Source organism: Epinephelus lanceolatus, chromosome 14 (genome assembly GCF_041903045.1).
Source record: "Epinephelus lanceolatus isolate andai-2023 chromosome 14, ASM4190304v1, whole genome shotgun sequence".
Taxonomy (NCBI): domain Eukaryota; kingdom Metazoa; phylum Chordata; class Actinopteri; order Perciformes; family Serranidae; genus Epinephelus; species Epinephelus lanceolatus.
The window spans coordinates 34,787,979-34,808,717 of record NC_135747.1 but is presented as its reverse complement, the minus strand read 5'-3'; the positions used below and the strand labels follow the sequence as shown (position 1 = coordinate 34,808,717).

At 41.0% G+C, this 20,739-nt stretch overlaps 1 protein-coding gene across 1 annotated transcript in view; it reads left to right on the top strand.

The window, feature by feature from the left end:
- The window catches only part of cntnap5a (contactin associated protein family member 5a), a 188,688-nt gene that overhangs the window by 146,397 nt on the left and 21,552 nt on the right, over positions 1 to 20,739 (top strand). The window contains exons 18-22 of the mRNA XM_033617802.2: positions 8,666 to 8,905; positions 13,106 to 13,333; positions 19,055 to 19,188; positions 20,002 to 20,089; positions 20,237 to 20,437. Of these exons, the coding sequence (XP_033473693.2) occupies positions 8,666 to 8,905; positions 13,106 to 13,333; positions 19,055 to 19,188; positions 20,002 to 20,089; positions 20,237 to 20,437 (891 nt within the window). The remainder of the gene's footprint in view (positions 1 to 8,665; positions 8,906 to 13,105; positions 13,334 to 19,054; positions 19,189 to 20,001; positions 20,090 to 20,236; positions 20,438 to 20,739) is intronic.

Here is a 20,739-nt window from a genome sequence, read left to right as displayed (position 1 = left end):
TTGTCCCGGTGATGTTCCAAGCACGTATTCCAAACTACTGGATGGTGAAAAACAGACAAAATTCCTCTCCCTCATGGCTACAGGCAGTTTCTACCAGGTTTCTATCCATCTGTAAAGACATGCACTTCCTTGCGTTGGACACTAGAGGCATGTTACATACATAAATGGAAACAAGGCGTAAGGCCTTGTCCACATGTACATGAGTAAATTTGAAATTGTAGCTTCTTCTATGTTCTAGTTTTGGCTCTTTGTCCACATGCGAACTGTGTTTTAGTCTGGCTTTAAGAGTTTGCACCATTATCTCTTTCATGAGGCGTCACAAATGAGGCAACATTTCGTGCAATGGCTGATGTAGCTAAAACAGTGCTGGCTCTAACCTTGCTAACAGGACTTTTTATATGCTTACACACAAATATACAGTCAGTCCTCCACTATATTTAGGAACAGAGATGTCAGAATGAGCTACAGAGGTCACTCTTACAGGTAGCCTTCAGGTAGTAACTTTTATTAATTGTGTGGCTTTAGGGTTACCATAATATCGATACCTGTTGGTTTGACATGCTCTTGACAGCACATTAATTCTGTTCTATGTTTTCATCTGGACAGGGATTTTTTTATAACAGGGCTTTTGTGGACAGGAATGTTTTGTGAGAATCATGTCCAAATTTCATAAATATCAGGCCTTAAAAGTCATTAAATAATCTTGAATTTTAATTTGTGATGTCTTAATTGCCACAAAAACTTTATCTCATTTACCCATCCTTCAATTTGTCTTGGTCAAAATGAAAAGGTCTTCATGTGACTGAAAGTCAAAATTTCTGATGTTAAATCTGTCGGCAAAATGCAGATTAACCTAACTCGCCTACCTTTGTCCATGAACCACCTATATAAGTTACTACTTATCTTAAATTGTATGCTTTCATTCTTGTTCAGTGCTTCAATAAGAAAAAATGATTATTTGTCCAAAAATCTTGCTCAAATTTAGTGAAAAATCATCTCGTCTTAAAAAACATTAAAGTGTCTGATACCTGTAGACACCCTGCTAAAGCTAGTGAGCAAAGAGGAGTGATAATGATAGCCTTCTGGTGAGGGTAAACAACAGCTGCACCTGCCCTGAGTCCTACACACACACACACACACACACACACACACACACACACTGACAGAAGTCTCAGCTTGAAGTTGCCCAAAGCAACAAGAAGTGCAAGTTTAAGACACATTAATCCATTTAATCTTTTAGTTACATCACCTTTGGGAAGTTGCCTTGTCTCTGCTTCGGGAGTAGGTCTGTTTCTGTCGTCTGCTATTCTTAAAATGAAGTTTTAACTAAAATATTAGCATATAATGTTCACTTCCATTATACTCTTTAAATTGAATAGGTCCAGCACCATTAAAATTCTCATATTCTCAAATATCATAATGCCCACTGCAATTTAAAGCAGGTTAACACCCGACACCACTGCAAGTAGGCATTCCATATAATATAAAATCAATCTTTATATAGCCTAATAATAGTATTTTCTCTTTCACACTCGACTCCCACATTGTCCTGCAACAGAACAATAATGAGGAGGTCATCCTAACACCGACTCCTGTGGGAAATATCTGGCTTTTCAGCTGCTAAATGCTCCACCATGTTCAGGGGATTCTCTATAACTTTGTCTGCGCCGTTAGAAGCCGGGCAGGTCGTGCTGAAAGCATTAGCTGCCTCCTGTTTAGTGAGAGTGAAGCAAAATAGTCAGTTTATGGGCAATTAAAGCCAAAACAGTGAGCTGAAAGACGGTAAAAAGGGAGTAAAACTTCAGAGTCGGGTGATAATTCTCTTTGTATTTATCACCAGGCACAACACCTTTCACATTTTTCTTTCATTGTTAATATAAAAGTATTGATTGGTGCAGCTGTGAAGGAAAAGTTCTGATTTTTCAAGTCTATCTTAATCCAAGACTTACATGTACTTTTGAAAGAGTTATTGGTAGTTATAATCATTGCTCCTCTCCAAACTGGCCTTGAAGTGATCCTTTCAGAATACAGCTGAAGCCAACAAGAGGCTTCGACAGAAGTCTAATATTAGCTTTGGCTGAACTTTGAAAAGATTTTTTCGCACAGAGCAAGGACTCTGGTTTTTGTCCCCGATCTCTCACAAGGTAGAGGCACTACAAAGGTATTTCTTCACAGATAAAATGGAAAGGAGAGGCGATTACAGCTAACAATAACTGTCCTGGAAGAATACAAACCTGCCCTGTAAGCTACTGTGAAGAACTAATGTATTTTATTATTTTTTCATTATTGCTCCGGTTCAGATGCACGGCTGCTCTCTTTCTCCTCTCACATTTCTCCAGCAGCCTTTCCCCCCTATGACATTTTAATGTGTCTCCTTAATAATACACCAGCCCTCTGGAGGGGACAGACCCCATTTTAAAAAAGTGAGAGTTTTTTTTTTTTCACGTGTTCTCCATTTTACTGTAGGCCCACAGTTCACGCTCTTAATGGGTCATTCACTGAGATCTAATGAATAATTTATCGGAGGAGAGAAATGACAAATGGAAGCAAGAATCCTCTGTTGATTTCAGAAGAGCATGTCATTAGGTGAAGATTTAATTGTTTTTATAAGAAGGTACAAAGGTGACATTTTACGACATTCTCTCAGAAGATAAAGTTGATGTGAATGTTTGATTACATCCCTGCAATTACAATGGGATTGCTAGTTTGGAAAAGTCGATGATAAGAAAAATGTGTTAGAAAACTTTAAGCATGTCCAATAGGGATAAAGCAACTTTGATGGAAATAAGTAAAATACATATTTAGAGGTACATTTCTATATGGTACAGAAGCCCTGAGAGGCAAAAAGGGCAGTGTCGGCCAAAACCAAAATTTATCTCCAACGTAAGAGATATTATCGTCTACATATGGGATGTTATCTAATACATACAAGATGTCATTTACTGTGCACAGGATTTTGTCTCCTACCTACCACATTTTATGTCCTGTGTACGCAGGCTTAATTTAACAGTAAGACAGTCATGCAAAATGAAATAAAATGTGAGGCTATAACAAAAAACACCTAATTTTAGACATAATATCTGTAAGAACATAACCATAAAGTCAGTGAAACAAACAAAATGCCACTATGTGATTTTACCACGTGTCGTTCTACATTTATGTCATGCAAAACCAACCTTACTAGTTCCACTTCTGTCATATTTTACCCAAAATGTTTAAGGCCTGATCACACAGAAAGTGTTTTAGCAGCTGAAGGCGGCTTTTTGTAATTGTTTTTAATGAGAATGAAGCTTTTTGCTACTCGCCTCGCATTTCTGCGCTCTAGGCATCTTTGCCGGAGCACTCTGAACTCCTCGAGTTGTAAAAACTCCAATGCAGAGCCAAAAAGCGCCCCACGTTATCTCTTTTTCAGTCATCTTTTTTTCCCACTGTCCAATCAGATGATTTGAGAGGCGGGCCTTTTGTGGTGGTTACGACAACAAGTTTACAGTTGGTAAACAATGGAGGAGAAACTGGTGGTAGCAGTTGTTGGATACCCAGAGCTATACGGCCCAACGATAGACAGCAGGTTGTCAAACTGCCCTAGAGTCAATCAGCCATCATGGAGGAGAAGCTCCTGGACCAACTGGTGGTACTCCCCATGATCCACCCTCTTTTTTAGGATCTCATGTACCCACACAGATCTCTGTTTATCTGCTGACAGCCTCTCACCCTCAACCAGAGCTACAGACAGTACCCTCTGCCTCAACATTTTAGGGACTAGATACTGATTATTGTGGGAAACAAAACAACTGTAGATTGATTACACGGGAGGATTAGTGTAAGGACATGATGGGTCGGTTGCCTGGCAACAATAAAAAGGCACAGCAAGTGTTTTTTATTACTTGTGGCATCAATTAAATTAAAAAAAAAAGGCAGTGCAGTGTGCCTTGCTTTTTTGCAACCTGCAAAACACATTCTGTGTGATTGAGGCTTAACACATCCTTAAATAGAGCGCTACTTGACAAAAGATGCAACTTGTGAGTCACAAACAGCCGTAACAAGCTTCATTTGTTGTCATTGTACAACACAGGGTTGTGAAAGACAGTGTATCACGGTATAATATGAAACACAGCAAGGCTTTTAATGATGTATTTAAAGCTCCCTTCAATTTTCTTTTTATAGATATTACAGTGACAATAAACAGTGACAGATACATGCTGTTCTTTAAGTGACATAAGTTCAATAACACTATATAATGTTTCTAATTACACTAAACAGCTGGTAAATATATTCCTTCGAGATGTTGACTTAAACACATAATTTTTTCTCGTAAAGAGCTTATCAAAACAGAGTCACAAAGTGCTTCACGTGTCAACAATTACATCAGACAAGACATGAAAACAACAACTTGTAGAAGAACTGACATGTATGTAAAAACGGAGGAAATAAAAGACAGTTTAGATGAACTTTGAACTCAAGTAAAATAAGGAAAGAAAAGGCTCTCTAATTAAAAGCATGTCCACATATAAACAGGTTTCCACAACCAAGGGTGGATGCAGTTCAGGGTCAGAGATAAGTTTAGTTTATACATAAGCATTTGTAGTATTTCCAGGAGGAATAAAGCAATTTGATGGAAACGAGTAAAATATATTTTTAGAGGTACATTTCTATATAGTTAAGAGGCCCTGAGAGGTAATGAGGGGAAAAAAAAATTGTGGGCAATGTCGGCCTAAACTGAACTTTATCTCCTGCATAAGAGATACACTGCCTGGCCAAAAAAAAAGTCACCACCAAAAAAAAAAGGTCATACACTCTAATAATTCGTTGGACCGCCTTTAGCTTTGATTACGGCACGCATTCGCTGTGGCATTGTTTCGATAAGCTTCTGCAATGTCACAAGATTTATTTCCATCCAGTGTTACATTAATTTTTCACCAAGATCTTGCATTGATGATGGTAGAGTCTGACCGCTGCGCAAAGCCTTCTCCAGCACATCCCAAAGATTCTCAATGGGGTTAAGGTCTGGACTCTGTGGTGGCCAATCCATGTGTGAAAATGATGTCTCATGCTCCCTGAACCAGTCTTTCACAATTTGAGCCCGATGAATCCTGGCATTGTCATCTTGGAATATGCCTGTGCCATCAGGGAAGAAAAAATCCATTGATGGAATAACCTGGTCATTCAGTATATTCAGGTAGTCAGCTGACCTCATTCTTTGAGCACATACTGTTGCTGAACCTAGACCTGACCAACTGCAGCAACCCCAGATCATAACACTGCCCCCACAGGCTTGTGCAGTAGGCACTAGGCATGATGGGTGCATCACTTCATCTGCCTCTCTTCTTAGCCTGATGCGCCCATCACTCTGGAACAGGGTAAATCTGGACTCATCAGACCACATGACCTTCTTCCATTGCTCCAGAGTCCAATCTTTATGCTCCCTAGCAAATTGAAGCCTTTTTTTCCGGTTAGCCTCACTGATTAGTGATTTTCTTAAGGCTACACAGCTGTTCAGTCCCAATCCCTTGAGTTCCCTTCGCATTGTGCGTGTGGAAATGCTCTTACTTTCACTATTAAACATAGCCCTGAGTTCTACTGTTGTTTTTCTTCGATTTGATCTCACCAAACGTTTAAGTGATCGCCGATCACGATCATTGAGGATTTTTTTCCGGCCACATTTCTTCCTCGAAGACGATGGGTCCCCACTATCCTTCCAGTTTTTAATAATGCGTTGGACAGTTCTTAACCCAATTTTAGTAGTTTCTGCAATCTCCTTAGATGTTTTCTCTGCTTGATGCATGCCAATGATTTGACCCTTCTCAAACAGACTAACATCTTTTCCACGACCACGGGATGTGTCTTTTGACATGGTTGTTTAGGAAATGAGAAGCAACTCATTGCACCAGTTGGGGTTAAATAACTTGTTGCCAGCTGAAAGATAATCGCCCATGCAGTAATCATCCAATAGGAGGCTCGTACCTATTTGCTTAGTTAAATCCAGGTGGCGACTTTTTTTTTGGCCAGGCAGCGTATTATCTTCTATGTATGGGATGTTATCTAATACATACAAGACGTCATATACTATGCACAGGATGTTATCTCCTACGTACAAGATATTATCTGCTCTGTGCCTAGGCTTAATGAGGCTGTTTTGAAAGTGAGAAAACTATGCAGAAAGAACAACTGGGGCATCAGCGCTTCATCCTGAACAGCTTTCTCACTCTGAAATCAGCCTAGTTAAGCCTAAACGTTTAATATTCGGACGGGTTAGTTTAACGTGGCGATGAGGGGTAAAGTAATTATTACCAGGGATTTTAGTGCCGTCCGAACGCACCATGTCTGTAATCATTACGGATAATGTCAGTAAAAATTACAGCGACTTTTACCTTCTGTAAAACGGTCCGGAGAAAATACCTCGGGTAATATTAATCCTGTGAGAACACGATCCTCTGTAACTAGTTTTCCGCGTTTTTTCGATGATGGAGGCGCTTGAAGAAGCATTCGATGTTGTCGGCAGTCGTGATAGTGGACATTCTTCTAATGATCGCATAGCCCTACGTGGAGACCAATCAAAAAAGTCGAGAAGAAAGCACATTTCAGAGCCACGAGACTTCTGGTTGTGTTAGGTAGGCCATATAAAAATCCATATTGCTAATTGTTGTGTACACACAATCCTGATCATGGGCGATATTTCATATTGGGCTAATCATTAATTATTATTATCCTTCTGCTGATTCTTACAGGAAGCAACATAGCACGCACATGCCGACAGGGAGGTGACGCCAGGGCGCAAACCGAGTTACCACTCCCATCTCTTGTCCCGTGCAAATCGGACATTTATATTACAGACATCCTGTGGTAAACTGACATTAGTCCACATCCCTATGTAAAGCTAATCCCATCCAAATAGTACTTAAGGGAGATAACACTTCTAACGTCAGAGATAATATCTCCTGCGTAATAGGCAAACTTTTGGTCAACATTGCTTACATTTTTTTTTTCACCTTGCCTTTCAGGGCTTCTGTAGGTTCTCATCTCAGCATTTTCAAAAGGTTATTACAACATACCACTGTTTAGATGTACATCTGTCGACTAAAGCTAGCTAACATAACACATGGAATTTCAGTGAGCATCTCATAGCACTAATAGCACTAACCCACGCTTCAGTAGGCAGCCCGGGGTTATCAGAATGAAAGCCCATGCAGAATAGAATAGAATAGAATAGAATAGAAAGAACTTTATTCACCCCAGATGGGAAAGTCAATTGTCCAGCAGCTCATAAAAGACAAAAAACAACCACACTTCCCCTCATTAACAACAACACAGTGGTTTAGAAATATACATAAAATAAAATAAGTTAAAAAGCTCTATGTATCACCGCTTTTACATTTAGCATGTGTGACATGTCTACTGTTTGCCAGCAGGGGTGAAGAAAACACAGACCCCCTCCCAACAGACTCTCCTGCAAGATATTTAAGTCAAGTCAATTTATTTAGGGACTGTTCTTTATTTATCCCGGGTGGGGACGCTCGCTTAGGATAAGAAAAGCTGCCCGCAAAAATAAACATTAACAGTAAAAAAAAAAAATGGGAGAAACATCTACAAAAGCAACTGACAGGTGTCCCTCTCCCTAAATGGACAGACGCAGTACATGTTTTGTTTACAAAATAACATAACATAATAAAATTACAGTAAAAACAATCAAGGTGAAAATATTATATAGACTATTATTCACGTAGAATGCATACACGGCAGTTTGTATGTTACCAATTAATTAGCGCCCCGCGGATGATGTTACGTCCTTAACCCAAAGTTACAGGGGTTAGGTTTAGGAGAGGAAACAAGCGAAAGTACCTTAAAATGACTCAAAGTTCGCACAGCTGCAACCATGCGTCCCCTTAGGAAAGTCACAGGGAAAAGTCCATGGCTTTTTGGACACAACCACCACCCCAACCTGCCTCCTTATGCGACCACTTGGGTCCACTTCCTTGTTTACCCCCGTCAGCATGTTGGTCAGGTGATCGCAGCCTTCCAAAACACGTGGGATAGGCATGAAATGCTGGAACGAAAAACAAACAGTTTATGAGAACACCCTGTACATGTATGAGAAATGGATCGAGGAGGATGTCACACAGCTCCCAGGTGTTACCAGTAGTGACATCAGTATGTGTGGGATTCCTGCTGTTCGTGCCATCAAAATACACAAACAGACATATGTCAGACAAATTCAGAAACTTATAATGAAGCTCAATTTAACAAGTGTAATTTATCAGCCTCAGGGGATCATACAAGGAAATTATACCCACCTGTTTGTATGTTGTTTTTCTCTGGGATAAATTATAGACATAACAATGTGATACATTTCCATCAAAAGTCGTCTCCCACCACTGTGAAGTGTAAATTAGCAGCTGTCAGCATGTCAAAAATGTTTGTTTTCCATGTGCATCTCACTGCGATGTCTCTTGCAAACCTGTCTAGGCCATTACACCGTATATTTAGTCTTAATGAGGTTTCACACGCTTAAGTGCCTACAGAGTTGCCCTAGATGCAAACTGGAATTAAGTAAATGTTTGTCGTAAATCCTCATCAGCCTTAAAGGGGATCACGCTTATAAAATCATCAGAGTTGCTTCTTAGCGCAGCCAGCAAGCTTTAGATGTGACTAACGGCTCTTTTCGTCTCAGGAGGAACGGCGTCCCAGCAGAGAGGATTTCTAGGCTGCATCAGGACTCTGACCGTCAATGGCGTGAGCTTTGATCTGGAGGAGAGGGCCAAGATGACGCCGGGGGTGACCTCCGGTTGTCCCGGCTACTGCAGTGGCTCCAGCAGCCTGTGCCACAACAGGGGGAGGTGCATTGAGAAGAGCAACGGCTACGTGTGCGACTGCTCCCAGTCCGCCTATGGAGGGACCACCTGTAACCAAGGTGAACGCTGATCCACAACAAAAGCTTTTGCTCTTAATGTCATTCTTTTTATAGGTTAATGTTGATTACAACAAATAAATAATCGATCATTGCCAAGGTTATTCCATTAGAGCGCATCAATAAAAATGCAAGTAATGCAAGAGGCAATTAATACTTGTCCTGGCTCCAGACTCCAAGAACATTTAAAATGCATTAGAGCAAATTATCTCCTGCAGTATGTGAGTGCAGAGCAGAGCAGAGCACAGGCACCAACACAACTAAACCCAGCAGAGCAGCCGGCTGAACAAACAGCCATATATACATCGGTAGAGGAAAATAGTTTGTTTCTCAGAGACAAGAGGTGGAAATTTTTGGCTGCAAATGCAACGGACCACACTGCAGTATTTACACTGTTTCCTCTTGCTCAGTGTGTTAAATATGAACGCGGCACTCTTGCCAGGATACAGTTAATCCGACTGCTGTTCAAAGATATTCCCACTTTATTACAACTTGGATCTTACCACAGTTAGCTGTGTTGTTGTGGCGCCTATCAGATATGTCACCTTTAGGTTATAGACTCTCCCTTTGATCCGTCTCTCCGTGGGAGTTAAACTATCAGCAGTAAAATGCAGTTCTTAGATAAATGCTTTTCAGTTGTATGATAATACGATGGCACATTTTCAAAGCTCTGAAGTTTTGACATAATGAAGCACTCCACATTAAAAGAGAGGGTATGATTAAACAATGAGCGTTGCCTCTTTGCAAAGCAAACTGTCACTTTTATTTCCTAGTGTTTATTTATACATATATTAGTACTATGTTACTATATTAGTACCCCGGCAATAATATGCAGCAGTTGCCTGGAGATTATCAGTGTATGTGTCACTAGCAGAGACTGTGGTACTACTAAGGCACTCTTATTAAAAATATGTTATTGCAGGAGTGTCAATCAACACAGTGATGCAATGGTGTCTTGGTATGTTGGCACACTGTTGCTTCCACCCTTCCACCCACTCACTTTTAACTGCAGGAGCACTGTATTTAATTTGTAAGATAAGAAAGTTGGCGTCTTCGCACAAGAAAACACAGAATACACTCAAAGTTGCTTGTTAAGGGAGTTTTGTGGAGGTAACACTGGTATGAATGGGATTGATCGACAACACTTGAATCCCCTGTGGTGCCTTCACAGGCGCTGGTTTGTTGTCAATATTATTTCAGAGTCATCGTCTTTTCTTCTGTGAAGTTTAAAAATGTGCTTTGATGTGTTCGCTTCATATTTGTAGTAGTGCGTGTGCATGATAAGCACAAATCAACCTTCCATTTATATCCCTCCACCAAGTCTGTGTTATACAAAGACAAAGAGTTTATCCTTAAAGAGACAGTTTACTCCAGAATCAAAAATGCATATTTTTTCCTCTTACCTGTAGTGCTGTTTATTAATCCAGATTGTTTAAGTGTGAGTTGCCGAATGTTGGAGATATCAGCTGTAGAGATGTCTGCCTTCTCTCCAGTATAATGAAAGTAGATGGCACAAAAAATACATTTGAAAAACTCAAAAACAATGTTTCTTTGCAGAAATCATGACCCTATTCCTCAAGATAATCCACAGACCTTGTTGAGAGCAGTTTCACGCAGGAACTATTTTCTTTGTACTTTAATTTAGTTTCTTTATAAGGTCAGTGCACATTAATCAACATTTCTGTAAATGCACCAGTGTTAGCCAGCTGGCTAATTTTCAACAAGTTGTTTTGGAACCAATAAAAGAATAAAATTCACAGGACAAAGACAGCATTAACTACAGCAAACAGAAAATCTCAAGATGGAACACAAGCTGTTCAGGGCAACAAACAACAGCAGAGCATCAGTACAATACAATACAATACAATAACACAACAACAACAAACAGCATGTTAGCACAAACAGACATGGAAGCAACATGAAGCACCAACACACAGATTAAGATTACATGCAGACACACAGAGCAGCAATAGTAAGCACAGATAAAACACAATAGTCATTATGTACAGTATATCTTAATAAAATGTTAAAAGCTGCAGTTACAGGTCAGTAATATGGTCATGTGCACTAACACACAAGCCATGCGACACAAAGTTTGCCATGCTGTGAATAAAATAGAGATTGCATACATACCCATGCAGAGTTGGCTGCTTGGCAACGGGCAAAGGATGTAAGACCACACCTCCTATCCGAATCACCATGCAGAAGGAAGCGTGTATCTACTCCTGGACGAGAGGCTCGGCTTAGCTGCAACAGAGTTATTCAGAGGTGCTAGGTGAGCTAGCAGTAGATGTATGCTCCTTTCATTGCCATGATTGGTAGAAAGAAAACAGTTCCTACATGAAACTTCTCACAAGGTCTGTGGATTGTTCTTGAGTAACCAGGTCACAATTTCTGAAAAGACACATTGGTGTTGAGTTTCTCTGGGATCAAGGTGCAACATAAATAACACTTTATAAAAGAACACAAACATTTATACAGCACAGCACAGTCCCTGAGCCTGCATACCTGAGATTTATGGGTGCAAGTTAAAGTAGTAAAAACGATAAAGAGTTCCAGACACAGAGAAGGCAGACGTCTCTACAGCCAATACCTGCAACACTTAACAATTCACACCAAAACAATGTAGACTGATAAACAGCACTACAGGTAAGAAGAAAAATATATATTTTGATTTAGGGGTTTACTGTGCCTTCAGGACAACACTTTATACTGAGCCCGCTCTCAGTGAAAAATGACCACACGACTGTGCAGGCAGCTTATTATGACCCATACTTATTTTAAGGCCCCGCCCTCTAGTGTGTGTAGTTATAATTACAGGAGCAGAGGAGGAAGTGACATGACGTAGCATAAAATGTGGCAAAGTCCTCATAATGTTGTATAAATATTTAGAAGCCCCGATTAGTTGGTTGGGAGTAGGGGTGTGTCATATCACTTCATTCAAGATAACACCATATGAAAATTCATATTGTGGTACTCGTACCTGTTGACATTGATGTCATACTGTTACCCACGGCAGCAACAAGCATGGCTGATAATAATGTTATTACCGACTCAACTGTGGCGTCCTGAATGTTTTATGAACAGCCCCGGACTTCCCAGACTTTTTTAGTGTCTCACCGCTCAGAGGGAACTCATTCAGCGGCTCCTCTGGCAGCAGCACAGCGTCTCTCCCTCTCCTCTCTCGCCGTGCGCACACAGGAGTTGGTGTCATAATGTAAACCTACGTGATATATTTTTACTAATTTGTCATATCGTCAAGAATATCGTTATCGCAAAAGTATCCTGAAATATCACGAGCCATATTGCCCACCTAGTTGGGAGAGGTGGTGGATAGGTCAAAAAACCAAAGACTTTCACCCAGGAAACCAGTGTTCACGTCCCAAAGTCAACGTCCCAAAGTCAACGTCCTTTTATGACAACGTAGCCTATGCTCGTATGTGTAGCATGCTACACTAGCAGCGTAGGTCATGTGACTTACATAATGTTACGTTACTGATGAAAGTACTTATTAAATGCCAAACCATGATGTTTTTCCGAAATCCTACCACATAGTTTTGTTGCCTAAACCTAACCAGGTAGTCTTGAGGCAGACCTGTGATAATTTCATAATATTAAAGAGGTGTTTAAAACTGCAACCGTTAGAAAGATAGAATTTATGGTTTTGGGGCCAGTCACATAAGTCATTTTAAAATTTAGTGGAAATTGACCATTTCTATCATCTAGGTATGAGAGAATTTTGTTTTTACCAGGACTTAAATGCTAAATAGGGAACAGGAGTTTTCTGTCTGCAGAAAAGAACACAGATGACAACAAGAAGCTTTGCTGCATCCTTTCTCTCCAACATGGAGACTAATGTGTATCTCTGGATATTTTTAATAGGTATACCATTAACCCACCTGCCCACAGAGTTCTCATGTAGCTGCATATACACATCGCTGAGCCTCGGAAGAAAGACAGATTCTCATACTAACAGTGTCTTTCCTGTAGCTGCACCCACTGGGCACGAACTACATTTTTTACCCCACTTTTGATTAGGTTGTGTTTCCAGCTCGCACTTTCATTTTTTGAGGTGTAATGAACATCGCTGCCTCTGGAGGCTGAGAGCTGAGTTTCAGTCTTTTAATCTTGTTTCAAAAAGAGTTGTTACAGCGCTCACGGCACTGAAACTGTTTTTTCTCCTCTTTGTCCCGGTGTGTGCAGAGGTGTCGGTGTCCTTCGACATGGAGTCCTCGGTGACCTACACCTTCCAGGAGCCCTTCTCAGTGATGCAGAACAGAAGCTCGCAGGCCTCCAGTGTTTCCACAGAAAGCAGCAGCAGGGCCAGAGAGGACATGGCCTTCAGCTTCGTCACCTCCCAGAGGCCGGCCATGCTGCTGACTGTCAGCACCTTCAGCCAGCAGTACATCGCTGTCATCCTGGCCAAGAACGGTACACACAGATTTTACATTAATAGTGTGAGAGAAAAACGACCTGCCACACAGTAATAACTTACAGCAATGACACACACACACACACACATATTTATAGCATTTATTTCTATACTTTTTTAAATGTTATCTGTAGCCTTCATCACAGGCATAGAGAAAACATGTAATTTAGCCTACGCAGCCTGCCGAATGAATTTAGCAGCTGCATTCAAAGCAAACACATTCCTCCACCTCGTTACACCAAAGCAGTGCTGCAAACAACTCCAGTTATGAAACATCACATCTGCATCTCAATGTCAGATTATACAGGTATTTGTCCTCAGCCGTTTCAGATCCTGACAGATAAAATATTGCATGTTTTGAGGGTTGTTCATGGGACGAGCAGTCAAGGGATCAAAACGTTTTCCAGTTAAGTAGCTCGGTGACTAAACCAGGTGTCAGGCTCTCCTCTTACACGCTCAATAATTTAGTAACACACAAGGCAATTTGTGGATTTGCTCACAAAGGCAAAGTAAATCAGCGCAAATGTTTATCATTTTTCTTTATTTTTTTAAAAGGTATATTATTCAGGAATAGATACGGTTGGTATTTTTGGGAACGTCCACAAAACATCACGTCCCTTTACACCGAGGGGGAAACAAAGCATTATTTACCATGCTGAAAAGATACTGTGTGGCTTTCTGGACATCAAATTAAATAAAATAAACATAATTAAGAAAAAAAATTAAACTTGGACCCTGTTTTTGTGTAAATGTGACAAATGGGAACAAGAGTTTCTTTTTAAATTGGTCCAGTATTGAATGAGAGCAGCGGTCAGGCTGCAGTTCAAATGCTTGTTATTCTTAGTATCTAACAAGATAATTCAAAGGACCCCAACAGAGATAGACCTTTCTGTTAAAGAATAGGATCCTCTTTGTTTAACTAGAATCAGTCCCAAAATCGCTATCATCAAATCCATCACATTCCTTTTAACAGTAATTTTAATTTTATCACTGTAAAACAAACTCACAGAAACAGTCCCGGGTCGTCTTTCAACTGTTTTAACAATTGCCTACACTGCTTGTACGTACGTTGCAAGCTACTCTTGTAGGAATGTCACATTTGTCATAATGGAAAAGCCGGGACTTTAGCAGCTAACTAAGCTAACAGCCAGCACCTGACAGAAAACAGGCCAACTATATGTGTTCTGCATCCCCATCCTCTCCCCCAGAGCTCGCCAGTGAAAGTGAAAGCCAACTGCAGATTCACTCTTGTTCTTGAAACAAGTTTTGTCCGCCTCGCCATATGTGCGTCTTTTTCATTGCTGATTTATAGCTTTCTCTTGGATGTGTGCTGCTACTACCCGATTACTATCTTTTTGTGAAGTCCAGACCTCACCTGCGTGATGTTTCTGGCTGGGGGTAAAAGTCCAGAAACATTCCCAATACATTAGAATAAAAAGAAAATCAGAAAATACAGGCAGAAGGCAGAGTCTCTGCTGATAAATACACTGCCCCAAACCTCTCGTAGGTCAGAAGTGATGATTGAGAGGGATTCTGTTTGAGTCTGTGCACTATTTTTTAGGAAATCCTGCTTAGTATACATTTAAGATTATTTTGTCACACTTTATACGTGGAATCAGTGAATCAATTTCAACTTGGTGACTTTAGACCGGCAGATTTTCGCTGTGGACCAATAGCAAGTTGTCATTACTATGTTCATCTTAGAGTTAGTGCCGTCACAGTGAAGGAATTTGCTGTCATTAAAGTGGCTCTGCAGTGACTGTAATTTTTGTTGTTTTTGCAAATTACTTCATTTATCCTGATCTTAGTGTTTTGAAAATAAGCTTTATTGTTGGACTATCATTAAGCATATTGATCACACAGTCTTTAAACAAATTAAATACTTGTTCGTTGTTAAATAAAGAACACAGAGGGGCAATGAGGCGTAACAAGGGCAATAGCATTTTTTAACCTGAGACACTTTGGGTTTCTCTGGTTGCTATGATACAGAATATCCACAGAAGTAAAATGTCGGCAAAAGGTAGAATACCTGCTCTGGATGAAGGGAAGGCTGAAGTGTGTAGGGAGAGAGGACGGACCCAGAAGTCTGTGTGGGTTCAGAAGTAATTTCCTCTCCATTGTTGTTGTTGTTTAGCAATGTGACAGCTGGTCTTTGTGGTAAACTCTTTGTCCAGCCCCTCCACCACTGTGATTTGACAGCCAATAAGTGACAGTGACAATTGGCTGCAGCGTTTTATCCAAGTCGAATATATTTCAACTCTCAGTGACCAGGAAAAATCATGTAGCACTCAGTGCAGTATAGACACTAAATGGCATATCACCCTGCTGGCATTTGTATCAGGGGTCGCACATGTAACACATCGTCAAAATGTCACACCTGTGCCGCCCAAGATCTCGTCCTGCTCGCTGTGCGTCACTGCCATGAAAAAAGGAAAAAACATGAACATAGCAGTTGCAGCGGTTATTTGCTACCCTTTGTGGTTGGCTTTCAATAGCCCCCTTTACACTGCCTCTTGAAAGTGGGAATTTCATGCCACTTTGCCACCTCGCCATTCTGTACAAGAAGGTACAATCACAGAATGGGGGAACAGAGTTGTCTCACCTCTGAGTCAGGAACGGAGCGTGATAACAGTGCTAAAGCGATGTTTGTATCAAAGGGACACCCGGCAGGAGGGGATCTTGGGTTGACGTGTTATGCACGTGACCCAGCGTGAGAGATTTAAAAAGTGGCTGTTAGTGGCTAACTCAAAGACAAAGAATAGTAACCGAAAATGTCCGCAAATTGGAAGTACAATGAGTTCTGGAAGCTCTGGAGCAGAAGACAAGATCAGCTACCATATGACAGGGACTGTAAATGATTGTTGCCATTGTTACCGTTTATAAAGTGCTGCCAACACATTATGTTATATATCACACTAGAGGCTGACGCTGTTGTGTTAAGTGTCACAACCATCATACCTCTTTGCTCTCACGATGCGAGGTTGCTGTCTTATCTCACACAATGGAGCAGAATGATGCTGCCGTTGTGTGGTTCTGTGTAAAAATGCAAAGGTGGCAAGAAGGGACTTCGTAGCGACCCAATGGTGCAATCTCTGTGTAAAAAGGGCTAATATTAGGGATTGCAGTTTTACGGTTTTTGTGTCAGCCCTACTTTGAGAAATCAGTGTCCAAAATGGGGTGTAGCTTATGAAGATTATTAGCTGTGTGTCATCAGCATACAGTTTTATCTGTGTAGCTCGTTTCACAACTACACAGACACAGGTTGGTTTTCTCAAATGGGCGTTTATTTGGGCATTTCTGTCTCTCTGAAGCATCTCCTTGTCATGCTGTGAAAACGTATTTAGAGTAAACATAACAGAGAATGCATCAATACATTGTACAAAGTGTAACATGACAGAAAAAGAGACAAAATGGCGGTCAGCGTGAACGAGAAAGAAAGTGAAATAAAACACCTCGTTGGCTGCTTGTCATGAAAAGAGTTTCTCAAAGCTCTTAAAGTTCTTGGAACGTCTCTCCAACCATCTTTCTGACCGTCAGCTTTGACCTCAGACAGTAACAAAACAAAAGTCGCGTCTAACGAGACATTCTCACACTGTCCCACAGCAAAGTCCGCCATAGCAACACGCCTGACAACGGACATTAGTTCCACAGAAATAAAAAATAATGAACTAATGCCTTAGCTTCAACCTTTGGAATCATGAACATTATACCTTTTATACAGCATTTTAAACTTGATAAACTAAATTATTTATCCATGTATTTGGTTAGGCATTGTGCACATTTTGAACTAAACATTTTTTAAACAGCACTTACAATCTGAACTCTCCTGTCTGACGGTAAAACAGCTTCACAACAGAGACATGGTTAGCAGGGAGACAGAGGTCGATGGTACAAACATGTTTTTGGAATAATAAGTCACACTCTGTTTAACTTGTCTGGTGACAAAGAGCTCATGAGGCAGTAACTGGTAATGAGCATTTTTAGTCGACTGGCTCTCACGTGTTGCAAATAATGACAGACTGACAGAAACAGGGCCAAAACAAGACACGGGGGGTTGAGGGGAAGGACACACGCTCAACACACCTCTGTCCTCTGTTTTAACCCCTTTTTCAGATTATCAAGGAAAATCCCTGCACTCACAGGCTGACACAATTGCGTTGCCATGGTTACCGAATCATTTTGCATAATTGCACAGGCCCAGGAGATTGCTTCCTTGACAGTGGCCTGGTCCACTTTACGTTTTGCACCGCCGAACGGCACACACCATAGTTCACTCAGAGATCGTCATTTATAGGTGGGAAAAAGTGGAATCCACTTAAATGAAAAAGGATTCAATCATAAACCCGTTGCTCTTCAGCTACTGTAGTAGGGTTTTTTTTTTACCTCCAGTAAGAAGCTATTGCAGAGACGTGCCTGTCAAAACATTGTGCGAATAGGGTTAAGGGTGAGGGTTAGGCAGGATTAAGGGTGTCTCAGGTCGTCTGGGGTCATTTAATCAACACACGACAACCTGACAACCTCAAAATCAGATTTTAGGAACACCTCAAATTTATCTTCATGTTGTAAGGTGTTGAGCAGAACAGAAACTGAGGCTGACAGTGAGCAGGCAGCTAATGTGCATCCTACTGCTGCTACAGCTGCCAGCATGAATATCATACCAGAGCCGCCCCCACAACTTTGTGCAAAGTGATTACAGCCTAATGAATAGATTTAACCTCCACGGTTCTGCTCCTCCTCTGCATCTTTCTTCATCGGGAGTCTTACAGTCCGGTACATTAAACCACACCATATGCACGATAAAAGTCCTTGTATATCCAGAGTAAAACGTTTTTCAAAAGACCTCAGACAGTAAACAAAACAATAAAAGAATAAAGATAAAAAGACCCAATGGTGCTTGGACCAAACTGTTTCACTTTAAGCCTGGAGAAAATTTCAGAAAAAGGTCCTCACTTGTTACAGAATATTTCCCTGCTGTCAACGCCGTATCTCAGCATTTTCAGCTCCTGACACAAGAAAGGCCTCAAAGCTTTAAGCTGACAGCCTTTAAGCTGTATCCAAACTTTGGAGTATCATATTGAGTGACAGTGCAGTTGTTAGTCAGAGTCGGTGTCAGTGTCCTAAGACACTCTTTTGTGTTAAATCAGAACTCCCATGTTCCTCGGCTCTCTGTAAACACTGAAGGGCAGAGGAGACACTTCATCCACAGTGACCTTCATCTATAGGAGCACTCTCAGGATTTGAAATGAATCACTACACAAAGCCCTTCACCTACAGACCGGGAATTGTAATATTGACCCAGCTCCACTTGACAATGCATAGCTATCTGACTCTTTGATCTGGCAGCAATTGTGTGTGTGGGAGGAACACTGAGCACATATTGACTTGTTCTGTGTGGGAGCGAAGTGCTATGAGATAAATATTTGTATATCTCAAAAGGCGATTGAAGAAGTTTAGATATAGCGCTCTATTTATATATGAGCAGCCACATCATTTCAGTAAAGAGGTGTATTCTCCTCTCCAAGCTGCCATTATACAGCAATGGTGGCACACTTGAAGCCAAAGTGAGGTTTTCACATCTTTGGACTGGACTTGAGTCCTTGGCTTTTAAATTTGCATTTAGCGCAATCGTGAATCACTCGTCATGAAGCGCTCAGATAGGGATTTGTGTAGAGGTCCATTTAAAGGGGAGCACTATTTGTGTTTTCATGCTTTGTGTCCAGGGAGTCTGCAGATCTGGTATCACCTTCAGACAGACAGGAGTCCAGATGTGTTCAGCCCCGTCCTCAGTAACCTGGCAGATGGACGACTCCATCGAATCAGAATCCACCGAGTGGGGAAAAACCTCTATGTACAGGTGAGCAGAACAAACCCTCCGAAAGGTTTCTCAAAAAGTTTCTCCCATCAAGGCTGCATTTATAGATCACAGCTTCTGCATGGAAAGTGGCGTACGCGTCTTTCAGGCCTCGTTTTGTGCGTATGCAATGTTTATAAATGAAACTCCTGGTCTGGCTGCCAAGCAGTCCATCTGCTGATAAGGGCTGTAAGATGTGGTGGAAAGCTTCCTCAATGGCTGGAGAGTGGAGCTTAAATGTTCGTTTTTTTGTCTTTGCTGACTATGAGCATCTTTGTTAAAAATAATATGCAGATTTTTTAAATTACCACAATGTAAAATAGTAGAAAGGCCCGCTGTGTTCCAAGATTATAAACCAACAAACAATAACTGCTACACATTTATTGATGAATCCAATTCAATACAATAACACAATTTATCATGTCAGTCAGGAACTACAATTGAATTTTCTTATTGCTGCTTTTCAAACACTTGACAGTACATAATAAATTAATGTCTTACTGCAGTGAAATCTATTCTGAGCCGGGTCATCAGCCGGCCTTTTATAACAACGCTGGACGTAATCAGAATCCTGTAGTGTTTTATCGCGGATCATCAAGTTAAGTGATGCAACTGAGTCAGCGTGGCGGTGCAGAAGTGAAAGGTCTGAATCACTTCAAAGCAAACTGTGGGCAGATAATGGTTTTGTATGAAGCTGTAGGAGAAGACAATGCACAATCTATAATGTATTGAAATGTGCTGCCGCTGCTGCTGGTGTTACCTCGGTTTGGATTTCTTGTAATTGCCTTGTTATTTGATTTCTCTCCACTCAACCAGATCGACCAGGACATCCACAGAAAGTACACACTGTCATCTGATGCAGAGCTGATCTTAATCAGATCCCTGACATTGGGCAAAGTCACCAGTAAGTCCGCCCACCACGTTGGAGAAAATTGCTGAAAAACTCCTACATCATCCCTCTTTTTGTTACTCAGAAATTATTATTCAAAAAATTAAAAATGCCACCTTCAGTAACTACTTATATTTTCTCCCATCGACTGTGTCTCTGCAGGGAGGGAGAGCCTCAACGAGGAAGTGATGCAGGCAGCTTTGAAAGGCTTCGTCGGCTGCCTCTCCTCGGTCCAGTTCAATCATGTCGCACCGCTGAAGGCAGCGCTGACGAATCGAGGAAGCTCATTGGTCACCATCCGTGGTCCGTTGGTCCAGTCAAATTGTGGAGCACTGGCGGAGTCCACCTCGCACATACTGCAGGGTAAAACACACACTGCTGTTTCAATCGCCCACACACACTGCCACGAAACAGTCATTTCCAGGTTAAGCAACATGCTGGGCAACAAACGCGCTGGCAGCTGTTTGATACACAAATGTTTTTATTCTGAGCTGTTGACAAAAATCATGCAAGTAGTGTTTTTCATCTCTGATCAGTTTGAGGATTTTTCTATCAAATTCAGGCCTGAAAACTCAAGTGACATGAAAAAGGCGACTGTTCTGAAACTGTCCCTCTCCGCTACTAATCAATTAGTTCATGACAAAGACTGTTTAGAGTTAATTAAT